Source organism: Onychomys torridus, chromosome X, assembly GCF_903995425.1.
Source record: "Onychomys torridus chromosome X, mOncTor1.1, whole genome shotgun sequence".
Lineage (NCBI taxonomy): Eukaryota > Metazoa > Chordata > Mammalia > Rodentia > Cricetidae > Onychomys > Onychomys torridus.
In genome coordinates this window covers 77,540,840-77,560,551 of record NC_050466.1, presented here as the reverse complement: position 1 = coordinate 77,560,551, position 19,712 = coordinate 77,540,840, and the positions used below count along the sequence as shown (strand labels likewise).

Genomic DNA, 19,712 nt, shown 5'->3' with positions numbered 1-19,712 from the left:
GACACAAAGAGAATTTTAGGATTATGGAGTAGTCCATTAGGGTGAACCTCTGAGCCAGTTGCCTTGAAACCATTTTGGATGTCGGATCATCTGGACCATGGTGTCATTGGAGACCTTTCAAGTGGTCTTGGCTGATCAAACCTGATGTATCTTAATCTGGAACAAATCCATAGCCTCTGGTTTTCTGTGGAAACAAAAGCAGAGACTCTCTTCCAAAGCAACATATCCTTATATCCAAATTTTGAAGTCAAGCTACCTTTAAAATTTACATATTTGTTTAACTCAACAGCTTTTATGCTCAAATCTTTTTCTGTAGTTAAAAATCCCAAAGACAACATCAACCAGATTCTCTGTGTAATATCTATCTTTGTAAGACTGAAACGCCGCTGTGGCTACTGGCTCCACCCACCTCAGCTTCCCAACATGGCGGTGGTACAGTTTACTGCCAGCTCTGGGTCTGGAGCCATGTGTACCATCAACTATCAGAAGCAGTTCTATTAAAGCAGCGCATAGCCCAGAAATCTTTTTTATTTATTTATTTATTTATTTATTTATTTATTTTTTTTTATCTAGCAAAGGCTAAATCCACCATGCAGCAGAGTAAAGTGTCGCTTATAGATTCCTCATTCCCGCCACACTGCAGGTCAGACGCACACGCCAGGAACCCGCCATAGTAGCTCAAACTGGCAGGCTGCTGCTAACTTGAGAAAGACAACTAGGAAGCTGTTTTTAGCTCCGTCTTAGAATCTTTTTTCTCAGGTTTTAGGTGGAAATTCTTGCCCCACATTGGGCGCCATTTGTAGTTAGTGTTTTCTTGCCTGGCCCAGTCAGGACAAATCTCTCTCACCCACCAGTCCCACAGTCTCTCAGACCCAACCAAGAAAGCAAACAGAAACTTACATTGTTTAGAAACTGTATGGCTATGGCAGACTTCTTGCTATCTGTTTCTTTTATCTTAAATTAACCCATTTCTGTTAGTCTATATACTTTGCCACATGGCTTGTGGCTTACCAGTGTCTTTACATGTTGCTTTTCATGGCGGCAGCTGGCGATGTCTCTCTCCAGTCTTCTACTTCCCAGAATTCTCTTCTCTCTTGTCCTGCCTATACTTCCTGCCTGGCCACTGGCCAATCAGAACTTTATTTACACAGAGCGATATCCACAACATACCAGAGACCAGTTTATATCATTCCTGGCAATATTAACTTATGCCACTTTTGCAAGATGGTGCTTATTTTTCCTTTTAAGTAGTCAATAAGAAGGTACCTTAAGAATATGCGTATCCTGCCTCACCAAATGTCTACCTCATAATTTTAACATCTATTGATAATTCTTACCTGAATCAATTGTTACTGTGGTGGAGGAAAATGAGAATTTCTATGTCATTTCTACTTCATTCACTAGTTAGCATTCTACTTTTATGGAAAGCTTTCCCATTTTGTTTGATTATAATTTACATAAACTCATGGATTTGTGTTTCATTCTACCTTCCCTTAAAAGCGTAACACTTAAGAATAGTCCTTACTTCAAGGTAAAACAAACAAAAACCATTGGCTGTATTTTCCATTCTTGATTGGCAGTAACTAAAAGTTCATTTAACGCTCTCCCTGATAACCTTTCCCCAAAATGTCAAGATACGCTATATTTGGTCTCACTGATTAATCTATTCCACTGATAATCTATTTACTTTCGTTATGATAATTTTATATATCTTTCTTTATTCCATAGGAATATATACCTTCCCAAAACTTTTTCTTGCTATTATAGAAGTAGCAATTTGGTTTCTTAATGTATAATCCCCCTGCCCCCAAAAAATATAACTGCTTCTAAATTGTGCTGATGTATTGTAAAAATTGAATTGAGTATCTTTTTGGGCTGAGCATAATTATCCTCCTGTCAGGAACTAATAATTTATACTGCTCCAGAGTAATAAATATGCAGATGAAGTTATATGGATGGATAAATCCTTATAAACCTTAGCTCTTTATAACACAATGGTAGTGGGGAAAAGTACATCATGAATGAAGCTACTGAATAAACTGGGATCATTATAATGTCTATCATGTCTTTCCACAAGGAACTTGCATTTTACAGCCTATATACAAGGTAAAAATATTCCAAAGGATTTCATATAAGAACAGAACAATTTTAGAATGAACTACTTAAGAGTAAGGCACCTTCCATTACACTTTCAACAAGATTATACATCTATATGAATATGAATAGAGATTAAAAAAAAGGGGAAAATGGAAACTCAAACTGAGCTCACAAACACATGAACTTTTATTTTGTTAAAATTTTACTTCTTCAAAGATTTCTAGCAAAAGTTTCCAAATACCAATACTGGGTACAGGCCAATAAAATATATTTTTTTAACTACACAAGGTACTTGCAACAAGATTAGTATAAGCGAAGTGCATTTATTATTTGCAATGTAATCCAATATACTAAGAGATGGCATGTGCTTTATTTTAATTAGCTGTTTCTTTTAAAGGGTTGCTTGCACCAACTGTCTTGATAAGAGAAAAAAATTGTAGTCATTGCTCAAAATGCTTGTAGCAAATCTAGTTTTAAATTGAAGCAATTTATTCAGAAGCCAGTCTACTACTGCAGCAATAATCAATGTGTTTCTCTTAGACTGTACTGGAGCTTTCCAAGGACTATTGTTAAATTGCCTGTAACTAAATGACCGTTGGTGCCCTTAAATGTAACTCTTTGGCACTTGTTCATTTGTTGTGTTTAAGCAAATGCCAGCTTCCCTTAGGTTTTGCTGAGCAATTTTGCTTTACAATTTTCAATATTCAGTCTCAGTCCCTTAAAGGAGGTAGAGTCTATCATTTTAACCAAATGATACTTTTTTTTTTCTTTTTGAAAGTTGGGGTTTTCTCTTTCCATTCTCGGAAGTAGAATTGTGCTGAAATGGAATCTTTTTGTTTTCTAATGCTGCCACTTAAGGCAACACAGAGTAGAACTGAATGAAATCAGGCTCCTTTCGGGAAAAAGACATTTGCAAGGGCAACCCATACACAGTCACATAGTAATGCAAAGATAAAAGACAATAGGAGGCCCAGATAATTTCTCTTAACTATGGCAAAATTTAGCCCTTCTGATTTTCTCCTGATCTCATGGCTAAGCCATAAAATATATAAGGCTCATATTAATGAAGAGTTCAACTTGGATCAGGAATATACAGACTAAATCTAATGCACCATTTTTTGAGAGCATTTCACAAGGTGACAAATTTAGGTCAACTTAATAAACAGCAAACAATCTGTGTACATTTACAATAGATATGCCAATATAAGATAGAGCAACAGAGGAGCAGGCACTGGTGTGTGCCTTGTGAGAAAAGGCAATTTTAATTCCTGACCTCCTTCTAAGGATGCTGTAAGAACACCATGTTTTTACACAGAGCATCACAGAGCATCTGAAGATAAATTTGACATATGCTTAAGATTTTGGGTAAAACAGCATATTGCAAATACTAAGTTTCTTTGGACCAGTTTTCACATGCTCTTATTAGTAGTAATAAATGACTGCACCTCAAAATAATTATTATTATTAATTGCTCAATTTTTAAGTATATGTAATTTTTCATGTTTGTATATTAATTGCAAAGCTACATCAACCCTATTATTTCTTTCTTATTATATATCAGACAATACTATGATTGTCTAAATATATAGAATATTTAAGGTATTATGTACAACTTTGATGACTCATGACCTCTATAAAAATAAATAGCTCAAATATTCTCTAGAAATAAAAATAACCTACTTTTGTACATATTCAATTTCTGGAAAAAAAAACTGTCCATGAATTTGAAAGAGAATAAGGATGGATATATGGGAGGGTATAGAGGAAGGGAAGGAGAAAATGTTATAATTATATTATAATCTCAAAAATACAAGATACAACAATTTTAAAAGTACCACAAAATAGCTGTTTGAAAGTATGTAGAAACCTAGATTATGAACACCACCTAAAGAAAAATGAGTCTTTTTTTTTAATTGAATTGCTAAGAACGTCCTTTAGGCATCATCATTTTTGTTGTCCCTAGAGCTCTTTACGTAGATATGGTACTTATACTATTTTACTTACATGCTTGGCCCTAGCGCTATACTTCCAGCTGAAATGGTAGACTTGGAGGCACTATAGAAAAAACATTCCCTGCCTGGCTACTTATCAACAGGAGAACAGCTGTTCTGACTCCAATATTTCCTTAGAGTGTCTCCCCACGCAGGCCTTGGGTCAGAACTTGTAATAGCTTTTCATAAGCAATCAGAATTTTAAATAATTGAATTATGATTGGCATAAGATAAAATTCATAGACCTCAAGTGATCAGATCAATAAATTTTAACAAATGCATACACTTGTGTATCCACCCCAAGACAAGATAAGAAAAAAAAAAAACTATTTCCTTTACCCTGAAAAGTTACCCATGCCCCCTCTCCAATAAACTTTCCCTTCACTTATCCCACAAGAAAAATACAGTTTCTGAGTTATATCACTGTGCATTGTAATAGGATCTTCCTATACTTTTGCAGAACCATATGGTAAATAGTACTTGTGGTTGGCTTCCTTTACCCAGTGTAACCCTATGAGTTTTTGCATGCTGTCTGTATATTTTTAGTTTCTTCTTTTGCTTGGTGAATAAAATCTATTTATGGGCTGAAGTTAGTTTATCTAACATCTCCTGCTAATGAGATGCGTTGTTTCCTGTTCTAGTTAGTATGGATAAGGCTACTCCAAACATTTTTGCACAAGATTTCCTGAAAGTATCTGTTGATATCTCTTGGATAACTACACAGGGGTGGAATTGTTATTGACATTGGAAACTTTACTAGAAAACTTTCCCAATGTAATAGCACAATTATGTTCTCTCATCAGCAATGTTTGAGACTGGGAATTAAGTATTCTTAATCAAATTTCCATTCTTTTCTTATGCGAGAAAATTAGTTGTAAATTATGTGTCTTACTTTAGGGTTTCTATTGCTGTGATAACACATCACGACCAAAAGCAACTTGGTGAGGAAAGGGTTTGACTTACATATCCTGAATCACAGTCTGTATAAGGAAGTCAGGACAGGAACTCAAGGTAGGGACCTGGAAGCAGGAGCAGATGCAGAGGCCATGGAGGAGTGCTGCTTACTGGCTTGCTTCCCGTGGCTTCTCAGTCAGCTTTCTAACAGAGCACAGGACCACCAGCCCAGGGATGGCACCACCCACAGTGGCATGTGCCCTTGCACATCAGTAACTAATTAAGAAAATGACCTTCAGGCTTGCCTACAGCCTGATCTTATGGAGGGAATTTCTCAGTTGTGGTTCTTTCCTCTCAGATGACATTGGTTTTGGTTCAGTTTACATAAAACTAGCCAGCACAAAGTATAAATAAAAAAAAAAAGGACCTTAAAAAAAATTCAGTGGTAGAGCATTCACCTAGTATGATGCCCTGGGTTTGGCTCCTTGGACCACAAAAGTGGTCATGATCAAAATTACTATCTCTCCCATAATGTCCAGATGTTCTGATCCATCCTGTGGACATAAGTTGTACTTTCATTCAGGTATCTCTGTGTGGTGAAATTCAACAGGTATTCTGAGAACAAAGACCCAAAGTACCCCACAGTATTACCTACTCACTTCTTTCTGTTCACACAGTTGGAGGGAAACACTGTTCTGAAGAACATTTTATATTTTGTTCTTGGCACCTTTGCAGTAGTCTCTTGTATGGCTCCTTACAATGTTTAACAGATAAAGCTACTGTAATTATTTTCCATTGTTTCATATTAATTTGACTCTGAAATATTTAATTCCTTATTTGACTTTTTTCTATCTTAAATTCATAGTGAGGTCTTTTTAAATAAAATATTTTCTTCAACCTCCCATTTAATTTTACTAAATATAAAAAATATACTTGATTAAATAAGTTATATGTATTGACTTTATTAGACTGTTACATTAGTAATAAAGAACTAAATAATGAGAAATGTGACTGAGATTATTTTTCTTAATTGTTACAGAAAAATATGTTATCACATACAAGCATGCACACATACACATGCACACATATACACATTCTTGTGAGAAAATGATGACCATACTTTTCAAATTATTTTCTCTGCACTGTCTCATTGCTGTTATTATTTTACCCCATTTATGAGAACTTAGAAAGGAACTTGTTACTTAACAATACATATTACTGCAAGTCATAACTATCTTAATGTTCCTAATCTAAGCTTCTACTGACTGTGCTGTAAATTATGTAACCCACTCCTTCACAGTTTCCCAATCACAGAATTTAAACCGCTATTAATTTCAGGAATGACTTATGTTATGTGACCCTATTCCTGGGGAGATATAAAGAAAAGTCTAATCATTCCAGCTAGGAAACTGATGACAGACCAAAATATGGGTCCCGCCAAGTATTAGTGCGGTGAACCAATGAATTTTGTCTGATCATTTTTGTTAGACTATCAACATTCAGTATGATAAAGGAGAGCTTCTATGCAGCAAATGTCAAAAATGCTTCCTTTAGACTTGTTTAGAGTAACATGCCTTGCATAATATAAGGGAAAATAAAGAAAAAATAAGAAAAAAAAGTAGTATCTTAATAAAAGAAATGTTTCCAGCACATTTTGTTGTGATATCCTCTAGGAGATCTACTTTTTCAATCCAGTTATGCTTTCTGCCTTTCAAGATTACCCTAACCCACCTGGACAGTACTCTTTTCAGAACAATGGGCGTCATAAGTCATCGCTTCTTGCAGGAGAGAGCAGAGAGCATTCATTAGATAGCTCTGCCAACACTCTAGGCAGCACTGTACATGTCCTCTAGGAACTATGATATCTGGCTCCTCTCTTTTTACCTTGAACCCAACTCCCAAGCAGCAGTTCATATAAAAAAATCATTAAAATTCATATTCACATGATCATAAAGCTGTCCTATCTTTAAAAATTTCATTTCTTTTTATCAACTCTGAAAGCATAGTTCACAGGACCTCCTCAAGGAATATGTGTACATGTAGAGGTTGCTGCACTGAGGCCAATCCAATACTGAAGTTTTCAATTAGATATTTACAAAGTTTAGTCCAGATGCAAAGTTTCAACCAAGTTCATTTTTACCAAAGCCATGTTACTAAGCAACATTGTCACACATTACCTTATCCAATTACCACGGAAACAGAATTGAAAGCTAAAGATGGATTAAATCCTCACACCAGATGAGTATGTTGGTACATGTCCATGATCCCAGAACTTGATAGGCTGAAGCAGGTGGGTCACAAGTTCAAAGTCAGCCTAGGATATGCTGTGAGAACCAATTTAAAAAAACAAAAACAAAAACAAAACAATTGTCACAAAAAAGGAGATGAGACTGTTTTATCACATCTGGAGTTACTTGCAAAAACATGGAGCTAAATAGAATTCCGTGTTTTTTATATGTGATTATTGTATGATTCTCTACTGCTTCCTTTCCCCCTAGAGTTAATGTACACCGTTGAACTTGCTGGAGGGCTTGGTGCTATTCTCTTGCTGCTTGTTTGTTTGGTGACCATCTATAAATGTTACAAGATAGAAATCATGCTATTCTACAGGAATCATTTTGGAGCTGAGGAGCTGGATGGAGGTAAGATGACTTCCCTGCTCTATAGTTCCTTCTGCTTGTTTCCTGCCTTCATTTTATTCCAGCAAGAGAAAAGTATGCATATCTTTGTAAAATAATTTTTGTATGGAAATATGTGTGGTAATTTAGAGCCAATGGGTAGTTTTCTCTGCAACCTGTCTAGTAACATCTACCCTTTTTAGAATTGTATTCCAAATAGCAATTACAAATTACAGACACTGATTGCAATGCCATCAGCATGTTCATTGTCTCTCACCTTGCAATCAGTACTGAAAGACTAGCTTTACTTTTCTATAGGTAAGGTGTTTCTCTTTTAATTGTCTTCCCTAGTTGAGTAGGTTGAAGTGAATTTCAATTTGTTCTTGTTTAGACTGAAGGCTGTTTTACTATTTTAGCATTCTTCCAAGAAACTCTTCAGTCTTGTCCATCTCTCTATTTTTAGAGATTAACTGTCATTCCAAGGATAGACTAACAGAAAAAGTACAATGCCCCATTGTTTTTTATAATAACACAGCCAATAGTTTTGCTCATACTGAATAAGTAAACATTGCTTTTATAGAAACAATAATTATTATTCACCTCTGGCCAGCCAAGAATATGTGTACATTCTGAAAAGAATTTAGGGTTCATAAAATTGACCTCCCAATACCATTCATTACTGAACTTAAAGGTCTTTTTTTGTGTTCCTTTGTGGTCATTTGGAAAACATAAGTCACACTTGCAAAATAGATAGCACTTGCAAAGTGACAATAAATAAATTATTAAGGTTTCTAGGTTTGTTGGATAAGCATTTTTCTTTGTCAGTTTTGCACTAAGCAGTGTAAAAGAAAATGAAACCGTGTCTCTGTTGCCATACTTTAAGGGTCCTCTGGAGTAGTCCATAGGCAAAGGTATCAGTTGCCAAACTTGTAAAAAGGAGTAGTTTATTGGCATTACCAACACTCCTCTCCATTTACCTTCCTGCTGCCACTAAGGTGAACACTGGCCGGCAACAACGCTAGTCTGCAACAACACTATTGTTTGGGGGAGTTTTCTTGAAGCCATAATATTTCTTAGTTGTTTTTTGTTCATATTTTCTTCCCTGTTCACATAAATTAGTATATTTTGGTTGTTCCAAGAATATATGAAAAAAATGTCAATATGAGCACACCAATCTGTGTGCCAGGCACCTTAAAATTATCCCTACTAAGCTTCATAAAAGTTACAAGTTCAGTATCATAATCTCCATTTCATTTATAAGGTAACCAAGGCTCTCAGAAGTGAAAAAATTTCTTCAAAATGATAATTCAACTATTACTGTAAGTGGCCAAGTAAATCTACTTCCACAATCTCTATTATCTTTAAAATTAATATACTCAGCACAATCTGAAGGCGTGTTGCTATTTGTGCAATTGGAAGTAGATGATAATTCAAAAAGTACTTTATCTAGACAAGTCTCACACATTATCTATTAACCTTATTTTAAATATGTTTATTTTTGTACACAATGATATGAATGCTTTTGCCCAAACCATCAATTTCTAGTGCAAGCTTCATTGATCATTTTCTGAATGTAGAAAATGATAGAATTTAATAAAAAGAAAATGAGACCCATATTCAGTTGAATTTCTGTGATTTGAAATTTATTTGGAGGAGCTTTGCTACTTAGCCACACTGCAGTGAATTACTTGTACAAGCCAAATGGATTTCAGTGTCCTGGGGGGATTTGGGCCCTCAGTTTTTTTGAGTTTTTGTTGTTGTTGTTGTTTGGGGGCATTGTATTGATTTAGGTGAAAACACGAAGCAAAGAAACAATAACAAACAATATTTTATTATGTTAAATTTTCTCTCAGAAAGCTAATTTAGTTTATAAATGCCCTAGGATTTGTTAAAGCCTGTCCTTCAGGCCATCTTGAACATAATCAGGGATATAAGTACTAGGGCTTTCCTTGAGATGCCCCTGTGAATTCAATAAGTCGAAAGAAAGCCAAGCTAATAAACTTAATTGTCATCTGGGTAAGATGAATGTACATGTAATATTGCTAAAGAAAAAAGGAAAGCAAAGACTGCTTAGGCTGAGAGTGTTGAAATGGTTTCATGAGGAAGAATTCACATTGCAAGTGCAATGACCCTAGCTGGGCTAAAACAGACTTCTTCCTGCTGAGATGGTGACCAGGAGCCCGTCCTTACATAATTCACCTTACTACAACAGACCCGACTCATACAACTTCTAGAAACATTGTTTTATAAGAAATCCTTTACAGTAATATTAAAAATGTAACCAGTTTGGGGCTGTAGAAATGGTTCAGTGATCAAGACTACTGGCTGCTCTTGCAGAAGACTCAGGTTAAGTTTTCAGCACTTGAATGGTGGCTTCTAGAGAAAAGGAACACAGATCCTTAGTCTTCCAGATTCTGCCTCACACCGTGGGTGCTTCTATCATCCCCTTCCCCTCCCTGATGCCCAGAAATCTCCTTCCCAGAAGGCCATACAATGTCCTAACCTCAGCAACATTCCTTTATGTCTTAAATAATTACCTAATCTTCTAAAGGTGGCAACCATTTCAGAAAATAGCCAATCCCTATGTTCCTAGTTCCCCAAAGTCTTTTTCCTCTGCCAAGGATAATGACTGTTAATAGAAATGCCTGGGCTTTCAGTTTTTGACTTTTAAAAAATGCATAATTTAATGATCAAAGGTGAGCCCCTTTTCTTTCTTTCTTTCTTTCTTCCTTTCTTTCTTTCTTCCTCTCTCTCCTTCTCTCTCTCTCTCTCTCTCTCTCTCTCTCTTTCTTTCTTCCTTTTGTTCTTAGCCATTTTATCAGTATATTGATTCTAAAAAGGAATTTTTTTAAACAGTTTTGGAAGTAATGATAGGTAAAGAGTATAAAGAAGAATGTGGAAATAAAGAATAGCTGATAGGTGACTGGTACATATGGGTCACTGGTAGAACACATGTCTAGCACAAATGAGGCATTGGATTCCATTTCAATCACTGAAGGAAAATGGGTTTATTAGCTTTCTGAAGAGATAGTCTAATGTACTGTCATGATAATAACACAATCATTAAGTAAGAAATGCTGGATTGATCGATTCATTTTTACTTTGCAACACAAATAGGAAGAATTTTAACCCAAGTCTAACTGATTCCCATCCCAAAAAAATGAATCCAGTGTACCAGATTTGGAAATGGAGAATTTAGCATCAGAAAACCATTTAGTCAGTTTCTTTCAAGTCATTACTGTAGCTATTGCCTGACTCTATGAGTCCCACATCACAAAGATTCTGATATGGAAGGATTACATTGTTGGTTTTTTTCCCCCGAATATAATATGTTCACTCTTTGCTTTCAACTATTCAATCTTTTACATAAACAGAAAATTGTTTTGTTATCTTGATTCAAACCTTGCCACTTTTTAAAAATTTCATCACTGCCAACTTTTTGGATATTTATTGTACTATTGTCAATTGTTTTTATGAACACATAATTCTTAAATCTCATTATCCTACATACAGCTCTGTTGTTTTAGTATTACATTTTTTATTACACATTGACTATTTCTACCAGGTTAAATATTAAGTCTGGGTTTTATATTACCTGCCTTTTATGCTCATTCCGCATCATTCCTTCTATTCCTCAGTTCTTCTTGGCATCCTCTACCTTTATGGCCCCAATTTTCCCTAAATTATCATCAGTCAGTAAATACTGCCTCATGTCAATCAACCTTTTCCCTTAATTACAAATGCTTTTTATAAGTCTCCTCCACTATCTTCTTGCCTTCATATTTTACATGTCTACATTACCTTTCACATTCTTCACAGTTATCTTACTAAGTACAAAATAAATGTGACTTCTTTTTCTCAAGCCTCTATCAATAAAAAAAAAATGCCCCATTTTTTCAACCACAGCACATCCAGCCATCCTTAACTCAGAAAGTAATTGCTATTAAATGGTAGATTAAGTCATGCTTGTAACATTGGCACTCCTGTAAGATCAAAACATATTGTAAGTATGATAACATGTTTGCTTCTTAGTCAAAGACAGCTATTGAAAACTAGCCCAAGATAATGTAATTGTGTATCATTATAAGGATATTTTTTGTTAAATTAGGTATCTATAGAGGTTAAAGTTTAAAGGAGTAGTTTACCTAATCTCTCACCATAATTATTATACAATAAAAGGAAACTTTACACAAATTCAGCTATATGTCCTTTTTTTTAAGTAGCATATGCTAAGCCCAGTGGTGCATGCCTTTAGCCCTAGCACTTTGGAGGAAGAGGCCAGCAGGTCTCTGTGAGTTAGAGTCCAGCAGGTCTACATAATGAATTCCAGACAAGCCACAGACACACAGTGAGACCTTGCTTCATAAAGAAAACAAACAAAAAATTTTAAAGTTAAATTCCTGGAGATGAGTTTGTGTTGGGTGTGTATATGTGTGTTCCAAAGAAAAGAAAATTTCCCTTGAAGCTAATATGACACCATTCCAGAGACAGGAACGAGAGATCCAGCAGCTAACATCCAAACATTCTTTGCCAGATCATAAGACCATGGTAGAGTTTAGCCTAGAGTTCTCCAAAGACATTGACCTTAATAGACACTTGTAAGGATGGGTATATATCCAAAATGTGCTGTCATCCATGTGCCTAGCATACAATGGATTTCAAAAGTTATATATTTAATAAAAAGCAACTAATTTTAGCAATGGAGCCTAATTTTTTTAAAAATTCTCTTCAGCTAATTAGTGAAGCACCTACTTTTGATCTGAAATAAAGGTATTTGAAATGTTTTAGGTACCTGCCTCTAAAGTAGTATCATGTTCTAATTAAAGAGCCAAACCCCAATAATAAGGGAGACCTAGTGTCTCCAGAGGAGAATGCACACCAACACAATACCTTAGCCTATACTAGAATAAATTCAAAAGAAACCATCAAAATATCCACCTCCTTTGTTTTGCATGTCTTTTCCTAGGGTTCTTTTCCAGGTTTCTTTAAAAATGTCTACCTATCTTTTGTTTATTTCCAGAGCATGAAGAGTTTATTCCCTGTCCCTCTTCCTGAGAGGTATTATAGGTCATGGTTATTCATAATCATAGCAGTGCAAGTTTAAGAACATAATTCATATTTTTAAGGTAAAGACAGGTCTAGTTTGATGCTTGAAGTTTTCAGTATTGGACAAGTGAGTTAGAACAATCTTTTAAATCTCTACCCTATCTTCAGAAAATATGAGCTGTTGTTGCCTATATACAAAACAAACTGGCATTTATGCAATCTTAGGTCATACATACTTGGTTTTCTTTCTCCTTCAACTACAAGTTCTTTCATTATTTGTAGATTCAGGAATTATTGTCTTCATGTACATCAGTGAAACACTATCTCTGTGTATCATTCAGAATACCTATGGAGCTGGCCTTTTGTTTTCTTGTTAGTTGTTATTAGTTAATTTGCATATGCAGTTTTTGAATTCCCAAAGGGAGAACAAAAATTATTTTGGGCACATGACATATTCAAAGTCAACAACTGTTAAAGGGTGTGTCAGTCCTTAACACACATCCGGGCTCCCTGGTACTAGTCTGCTACCATTCCCCATCTTGCATTAACTCTTCCTGAGGAGATAGGGAACAAATGCCTATTCACCCCACATAGGGCACTGCAGAGAGGTGAATGTAGCAGTTCCATCCAAATCCAACTTGGTCAACCAATGAGTTTTTGAAGGGCTTGCTTAAAGAGCATGGCTGAGCAGTTTCTCATGGGAGTATAGGTCACCCCCAAACAACTGTATCACCACTAAATCCCACTCAATCATAAATAATGTCCTTAAGCTGTATCATTGAGTCATACTTTCTGTTAATCTTTCTGTTCACACACACACACACACACACACACACACACACACACACACACACACTACCACCACTACCAACAACAACAAATAACAAAAAGAAAACAAACAAAAAACAAAACCTAGTATCTCCCTTGATCACTTGTTGATTTTAAAGAGTAAGGGCAAGATCCCTCACTGGCTACAATCCCAGGTAATTATCATGTGACTTCCCCTACCTCCTTCTAAGTAGAGAGTGCCAAAAGCTCTATTGCCATTATATAGACCTAGATATCTCTGTACTGTTTTCCTTATTTTTTTTAACTATGATAAACTGTCCAAATCAATTACTCCTCCAAAATTACAGATGTGATGATTATGTTGTACCCTAAGGAAAAAGCTACACTACAACATCATTTAAGACTTTTAACAGCTATCCTAGCTGCTGCTTTCTTAAGGCTACAAAGGAAGGAAATTAATATTTGTCAAATGACTCTGGAGATAGAAAATTTGCTATATAATTAGGATATATTTACTATCAAATAGATTCAAGAAGTTGATTTATCCCACTTTTTCCCAGTTCTGGGGATCAAACCTAGATAAATGTCCTACCATTGAGAAATGTCTTAGCCTCCAAGGTGCTCTTTCATAGATTAGGAAATAAAATATCAAATGAGTCAGAATTTATGGAAGTTTGAAGTTCAGCTCAGCTGCTTTTGTTTTCATTATATCAGACCCTAAATATTTTATTTTTAATTTTTCCATTTACCTTTGTGTGCATATGAGTGTAAATGTGGGTGCACATGGGCTATGCACACATTTGGAAGTCAGGACAGCCTCGTGTGCTGGTTGGTCCTTTCTTTCCACAGTATTTGAGATGGGGTATCTTGGTTTTCCCTGGCATATGAAGGTTAGCTGGCCTGGGGTTTCCAGGGAGTCTCTTGTCTTAGCTTTTCATCAACCCAGAAAAGACAGGAGATCACAGATGCTGTTACTACTGTGTTTGGATTATATGTGGCTTCTGGGGATTCAATCTCAAATCCATATTCTTGCATAGAAAGTGCTTTCAACCTCTGAAACATGTCCCCAGGACAATAATTTAATTACTGCTATATGTATGATGCTTCTAATCTTAACACTCTGTAGGCTAAGGTAAGAGAATGACAAATGTGACACCAGCCCAGTATGTACATAAAGGTCCTGTCTCAAAAACTATGGAACTAAATGTTTCATTTAGATATTTAAGATTTCATAGTTGAAATAGTCTGAAAAAATACCAACTGGCAAAACATGTGTACTAGGTCAGTGTTATAAAATGCTTACATGCTTGATTCAAGTAGCTTACTTTGAGAATATAATTTAGAGACTTCCATAACAACATTGAAATTAAAAGTAAGTTAAATTTAGGTAGAGCATTTGCCTACCACTTGCAAACTTCCTAGTGACACCTTAAGATCAGCATACACTTTCTGTTTTTTTTTTTTTAAGGTATGTTCTTTTGAAAACAAAATCCATGCAATCCTCTTACATAGTATTGAAACCAAATGCCCTCTTATGAGTTCAAAAGAAAGAATCATTTGTCAACACCCTAAACATTTATATTTCTGATATGTTTTCAGTTTCGCTTTCTCCCATGAAGATTTCATAATGATATTTGAATATATTTAGTGTTGGTTTTTTTGGTTTGGGTTGGGTTTTGTTTCTTTTTATTAAGAAAATGTTTTATTCATTTTAAATGCCAATCAAAGATCCCCCTCTTCCCTTATTCCATCCCTCCAGCCTACTCCTCCTCATTCCCTGCTACAAGAAAGTAAGGCCTCCCATGGGGAGGTACATTTAGTAGAGGCAGGTCCAAACTCCTCCCCCTGCCTCAAGGCTGTGCAAAGTGTCCCATCATAGGTAATGAATTCTGATCCTACTGCCAGGGGGTCCCTTAAGCAGATCAAGCTACACAACTATCTCACTATGCACAAGGCCTGGGAGGGGATGGCAGATGAGCTGGATGGTTGAGCTGGAACAGGGATGGGGTGGAAGAGAAATGAAAGAGATACCATGATAGAGGAGACATCATGGGGATAGGGAGAAACTGGGTGCTAGGGAAGTTCCCAGGAATCCCCAGGGATGACCCCAGCTTAGACAACTAGCAATAGTGGAGAGGGTGCCTGAAGTGGCTTACCCCAATAATCGGATTGGTGATACCCCAACTGTCATCATAGAGCCTCTCTCCAGTAACTGATAGAAGCAGGTGCAGAGATCCACAGCCAAACGGCCCAGCTCCAGGAGTCCAGTTGAAGAGAGAGAAGAGGGATTCTATGAGCAAGGTCATCAAAATCATGATGAGGAAACCTACAGAGACAGCCAAACCAAACTAGTAGGAATTCATGAACTCAGTGGGGCCCCCGGCAGTAGAATCAGAATTCAACTCTGGTGCATGAGTGGGCTTTTTGGAGCCCATGACCTATGATGGGACACTTTGCATAGCCTTGAGGCAGGGGGCGGGGCTTAGACCTGCCTCTACTAAATGTACCTCCCCATGGGAGGGAGGCCTTACCTTCTTGTAGCAGCTGTGGAGCCTGCTTGGGACTGGACTATGCCCTCTACAAAGAGAGACAGTTGTGTTTTGTTTCTTGAGACAGTACTCTCTGTGTTATGCATAGGCTGATCTGAAACTCTTGGCCTCAATTGGTCTTCTTCAGTCTTCCAAATAGCTTAGACTATGAATACATACCACCACCACAATCAACCTGGTTTTATTTTTGTTTGATTTTGTTTTGTTTGTTTCTTTTAAATTTTATACATGACTAATTTATTTACATCATTTCCGCCTCTACATCTTTACCTTCTAAATACTTGCATGCTTCCAACTACCTCTCAAATTCAAGACCTTTTTCTTTATTATTGCTACATAAAGCTACACACACACACACACACACACACACACACACACACACACACACACACATATATAATATGAGTCCATTTACTGATGCTCTTATGTACATGTGCTTAGGATTGACCACATGGGTTGGGATAACCTGTCAGGGACCTTATATGTAGAAGAAATATATTCTCCCTCTCTTGATTCCCTATAACTCCTCATATAAGGGTATAACCTTGTGAAATTCTACCATCAACATTGGCATGCCATTTTTTTTCTAGTTATTATGTAAGTCTCATTCAGGAAATCTTATTGTTGAGTTTCTTGGGTAAACTTCTCTGTTAATGTCTACTAGAAACAATCTTACAGCAAGTATCCTGGTCTTCTGGCTTGTAGGACCCTTCAGCCTCCAATTTTGTCATGCTCCCTAAGCATTGGATATACATATTATACTATAAATGTACTATTTGTGGCTGGGCACAACAAACCTTCTTAATATTTTAAGTTAGTTTTTCTTTCATAAGTCCATAGGTTATAGACTCTCTTTTTACTCTAAAAACTATTTTTATGAAATACTAAGTATGATAGTAAATATAAAAAGGAGAATGCTGTTGGAGCTGTTATTTGACTGGTTATATGTTGGGTTTCATATTTAGTTTCCATTTGATCGGTGATGCATCTCAGCCAGAATCTCATGAAAACCATGAAAAGAGTAACTTAATGACTACACTTAAGATTATGACAAATATTAGAGTTCCTGCCAGCTGTTTTCCATGTCTGCAATAGACAGAATTGGAGCTGGTGACTGAAACTGCAGAATAAGAAACAGGGTCTTGTAATCACCATCACTACTTTAAATCATTTTCAAAATCAAAGTTGAAATTAAATGATCATAGCCCTCTTCCTAAAAAATATCCAAAGGTGGATTTGTTATATGCATCATATAGAATAATAACATACTATTATCTAAATATGTAACTTTTTATATAAACAGTCATGATTTGCTATAATTTGTATCTAAAAAATATGGAAATTGGTATTTCATTACCATTTATTTGTCATGCCAGTAGTTGCACCTGCTGATGATATCAGAGGTTTATGAATTCCAGCACTAAGCTCCACCTCTGTCCCTCATTCCTTCCTGACTCTTGGCACTGATTTTTTTCCTACTATTTCCATCACAACAAGAAAAATCACAATGTGTCCCTTTGTACCTCCTAGCCAGTTGCAGAACTGGTGGTACTACTGAACATATGACAAAAAATTAATACAGGCTTCTTTTTTTATTTTCAAAGAGTGAAACATTTGTAAATATTTATCAATAAAAGTGAATATTGCTAATACTCTATTGTTCTCTTTCTAGAACTTACTTTGTAGATCTTACTTTGTAATGTTTTTGACAGACAACAAAGACTATGATGCCTACCTGTCGTATACCAAAGTGGACCCTGACCAGTGGAATCAAGAGACTGGAGAAGAGGAACGTTTTGCCCTTGAAATCCTACCTGATATGCTTGAAAAGCACTATGGATATAAGTTGTTTATACCAGATAGAGATTTGATCCCAACTGGAAGTAAGTTAAAATTTTCACTTGTTTATTGCATTTATGTGTGTGTGTATGTGTGTGCATGTTGTAAGCATATATGTCTGTCACCATTTTTACATAGCATTTTGTGTCTTATGAAATTTTGTTTTGGTTTCTCAAGAAAGAAAGTAATGTGTTTATTTGAAATTGAATTTTTAATATGCCATAGAAGATACTTTATCATTCTATAAAGAATTCTATTCTATGAGCCTTAATATTTATTTAAACCAAATGAGGAATTTCCACATGGAAAACTATCTCTAATATTACTAGAACGGAGCCCAAAACTCTATCTAAAGTGTTTGCTCATCCACTCTTTGCATCTTTACAACATGTTGACAACTAACAATTCTTACGTACTATGTGAAAGTATGAGGACCTTTTAGATCTCTTCTGGGTTCACTTATCCTGGTCCTTCTTCTCTTTATAGCATACATTGAAGACGTGGCAAGATGTGTAGATCAAAGTAAGCGGCTTATCATTGTCATGACCCCAAATTATGTAGTTCGAAGGGGCTGGAGCATCTTTGAGCTGGAAACAAGACTTCGAAACATGCTTGTGACTGGAGAAATCAAAGTGATACTGATTGAATGCAGCGAACTCCGTGGAATTATGAACTACCAGGAGGTGGAGGCCCTCAAGCACACCATCAAGCTCCTGACAGTTATTAAATGGCATGGACCAAAATGCAACAAATTGAACTCGAAGTTCTGGAAACGTTTACAGTATGAAATGCCTTTTAAGAGGATAGAACCCATTACACATGAGCAGGCTTTAGATGTCAGTGAGCAGGGGCCTTTTGGAGAGCTGCAGACTGTCTCAGCCATTTCAATGGCTGCGGCCACCTCCACAGCTCTAGCCACTGCCCATCCAGATCTCCGTTCTACCTTTCACAACACCTACCATTCACAAATGCGTCAGAAACACTACTATCGAAGCTATGAGTACGACGTACCTCCTACGGGCACCTTGCCACTTACCTCCATAGGAAATCAGCATACCTACTGTAACATCCCTATGACACTCATCAATGGGCAGCGGCCACAGACAAAGTCGAGCAGGGAGCCAAATCCAGACGAGGCCCACACAAACAGTGCCATCCTGCCGTTGTTGCCAAGGGAGACCAGTATATCCAGTGTGATTTGGTGACAGAAAAGCAAAGGACATCCCGTCCCTGGGAGTTTGAAAGGAATCTGCAGTCCAGTGCCTGGAACTAAATCCTCGACTCCTGCTATTAAAAACATGCATTACAATCTCTAGAACACGAGGAAAAACAGGGTCTTGTACATATATTTTTTGGAATTTCTTTGTAGCATCAGTGTCTTCCTGTTTTACCATGTCTCTTACCATTACATTTTTTTTACTTTGTTTTATATGTCATTGGATTTGTAAATTTACATTTTTTTTAAAGAAGAGACTGATGTGTAGATAGAAAACCCTTTTTTTTTTCTTCACTAATTTAGTTTTAGAATGGGTTTTTTATTTTCTTTTTAAATTTTATTTTGCTTTTAACATTTCCTTGGGGTGCTTGGACAAATCTATCTGACGGGACAAGGAGCACCGGATCCTCTCTCGGGTTCTTCCTAGGACCAGCTGGGCCACGACGGCCTTCAGAGAGCAGTGCAACTGAACGCCAGCATTGCATTGCTGTTTGGGAACAAAAGAGAGAGAGAAAGAGAGAAGAACATTTGTTCATAGGAGGGCCCTGCCAGTCAGAGCCCTAAAATCTCTTCCTTGTCCCCACCTCATTCCCCACCTCTACCCTTCTAATGGCAGCATGACGTGTAAAACTCTGCAGAGGGTAGAGGTAGCTCTTAACTGTCTTAACATTTA

The 19,712-nt window shown here is 36.5% G+C and overlaps 1 protein-coding gene across 1 annotated transcript in view; it reads left to right on the top strand.

Annotated features, from left to right (window-relative positions):
- The window catches only part of Il1rapl1 (interleukin 1 receptor accessory protein like 1), a 1,249,069-nt gene extending 1,229,803 nt beyond the window's left edge, over positions 1-19,266 (top strand). Inside the window, exons 9-11 of the mRNA XM_036175702.1 lie at positions 7,481-7,624; positions 17,697-17,867; positions 18,310-19,266. Coding sequence (XP_036031595.1) covers positions 7,481-7,624; positions 17,697-17,867; positions 18,310-19,028 — 1,034 coding nt within the window. The 3' untranslated portion in view covers positions 19,029-19,266. The remainder of the gene's footprint in view (positions 1-7,480; positions 7,625-17,696; positions 17,868-18,309) is intronic.
- Positions 19,267-19,712: the final 446 nt, after the last annotated feature.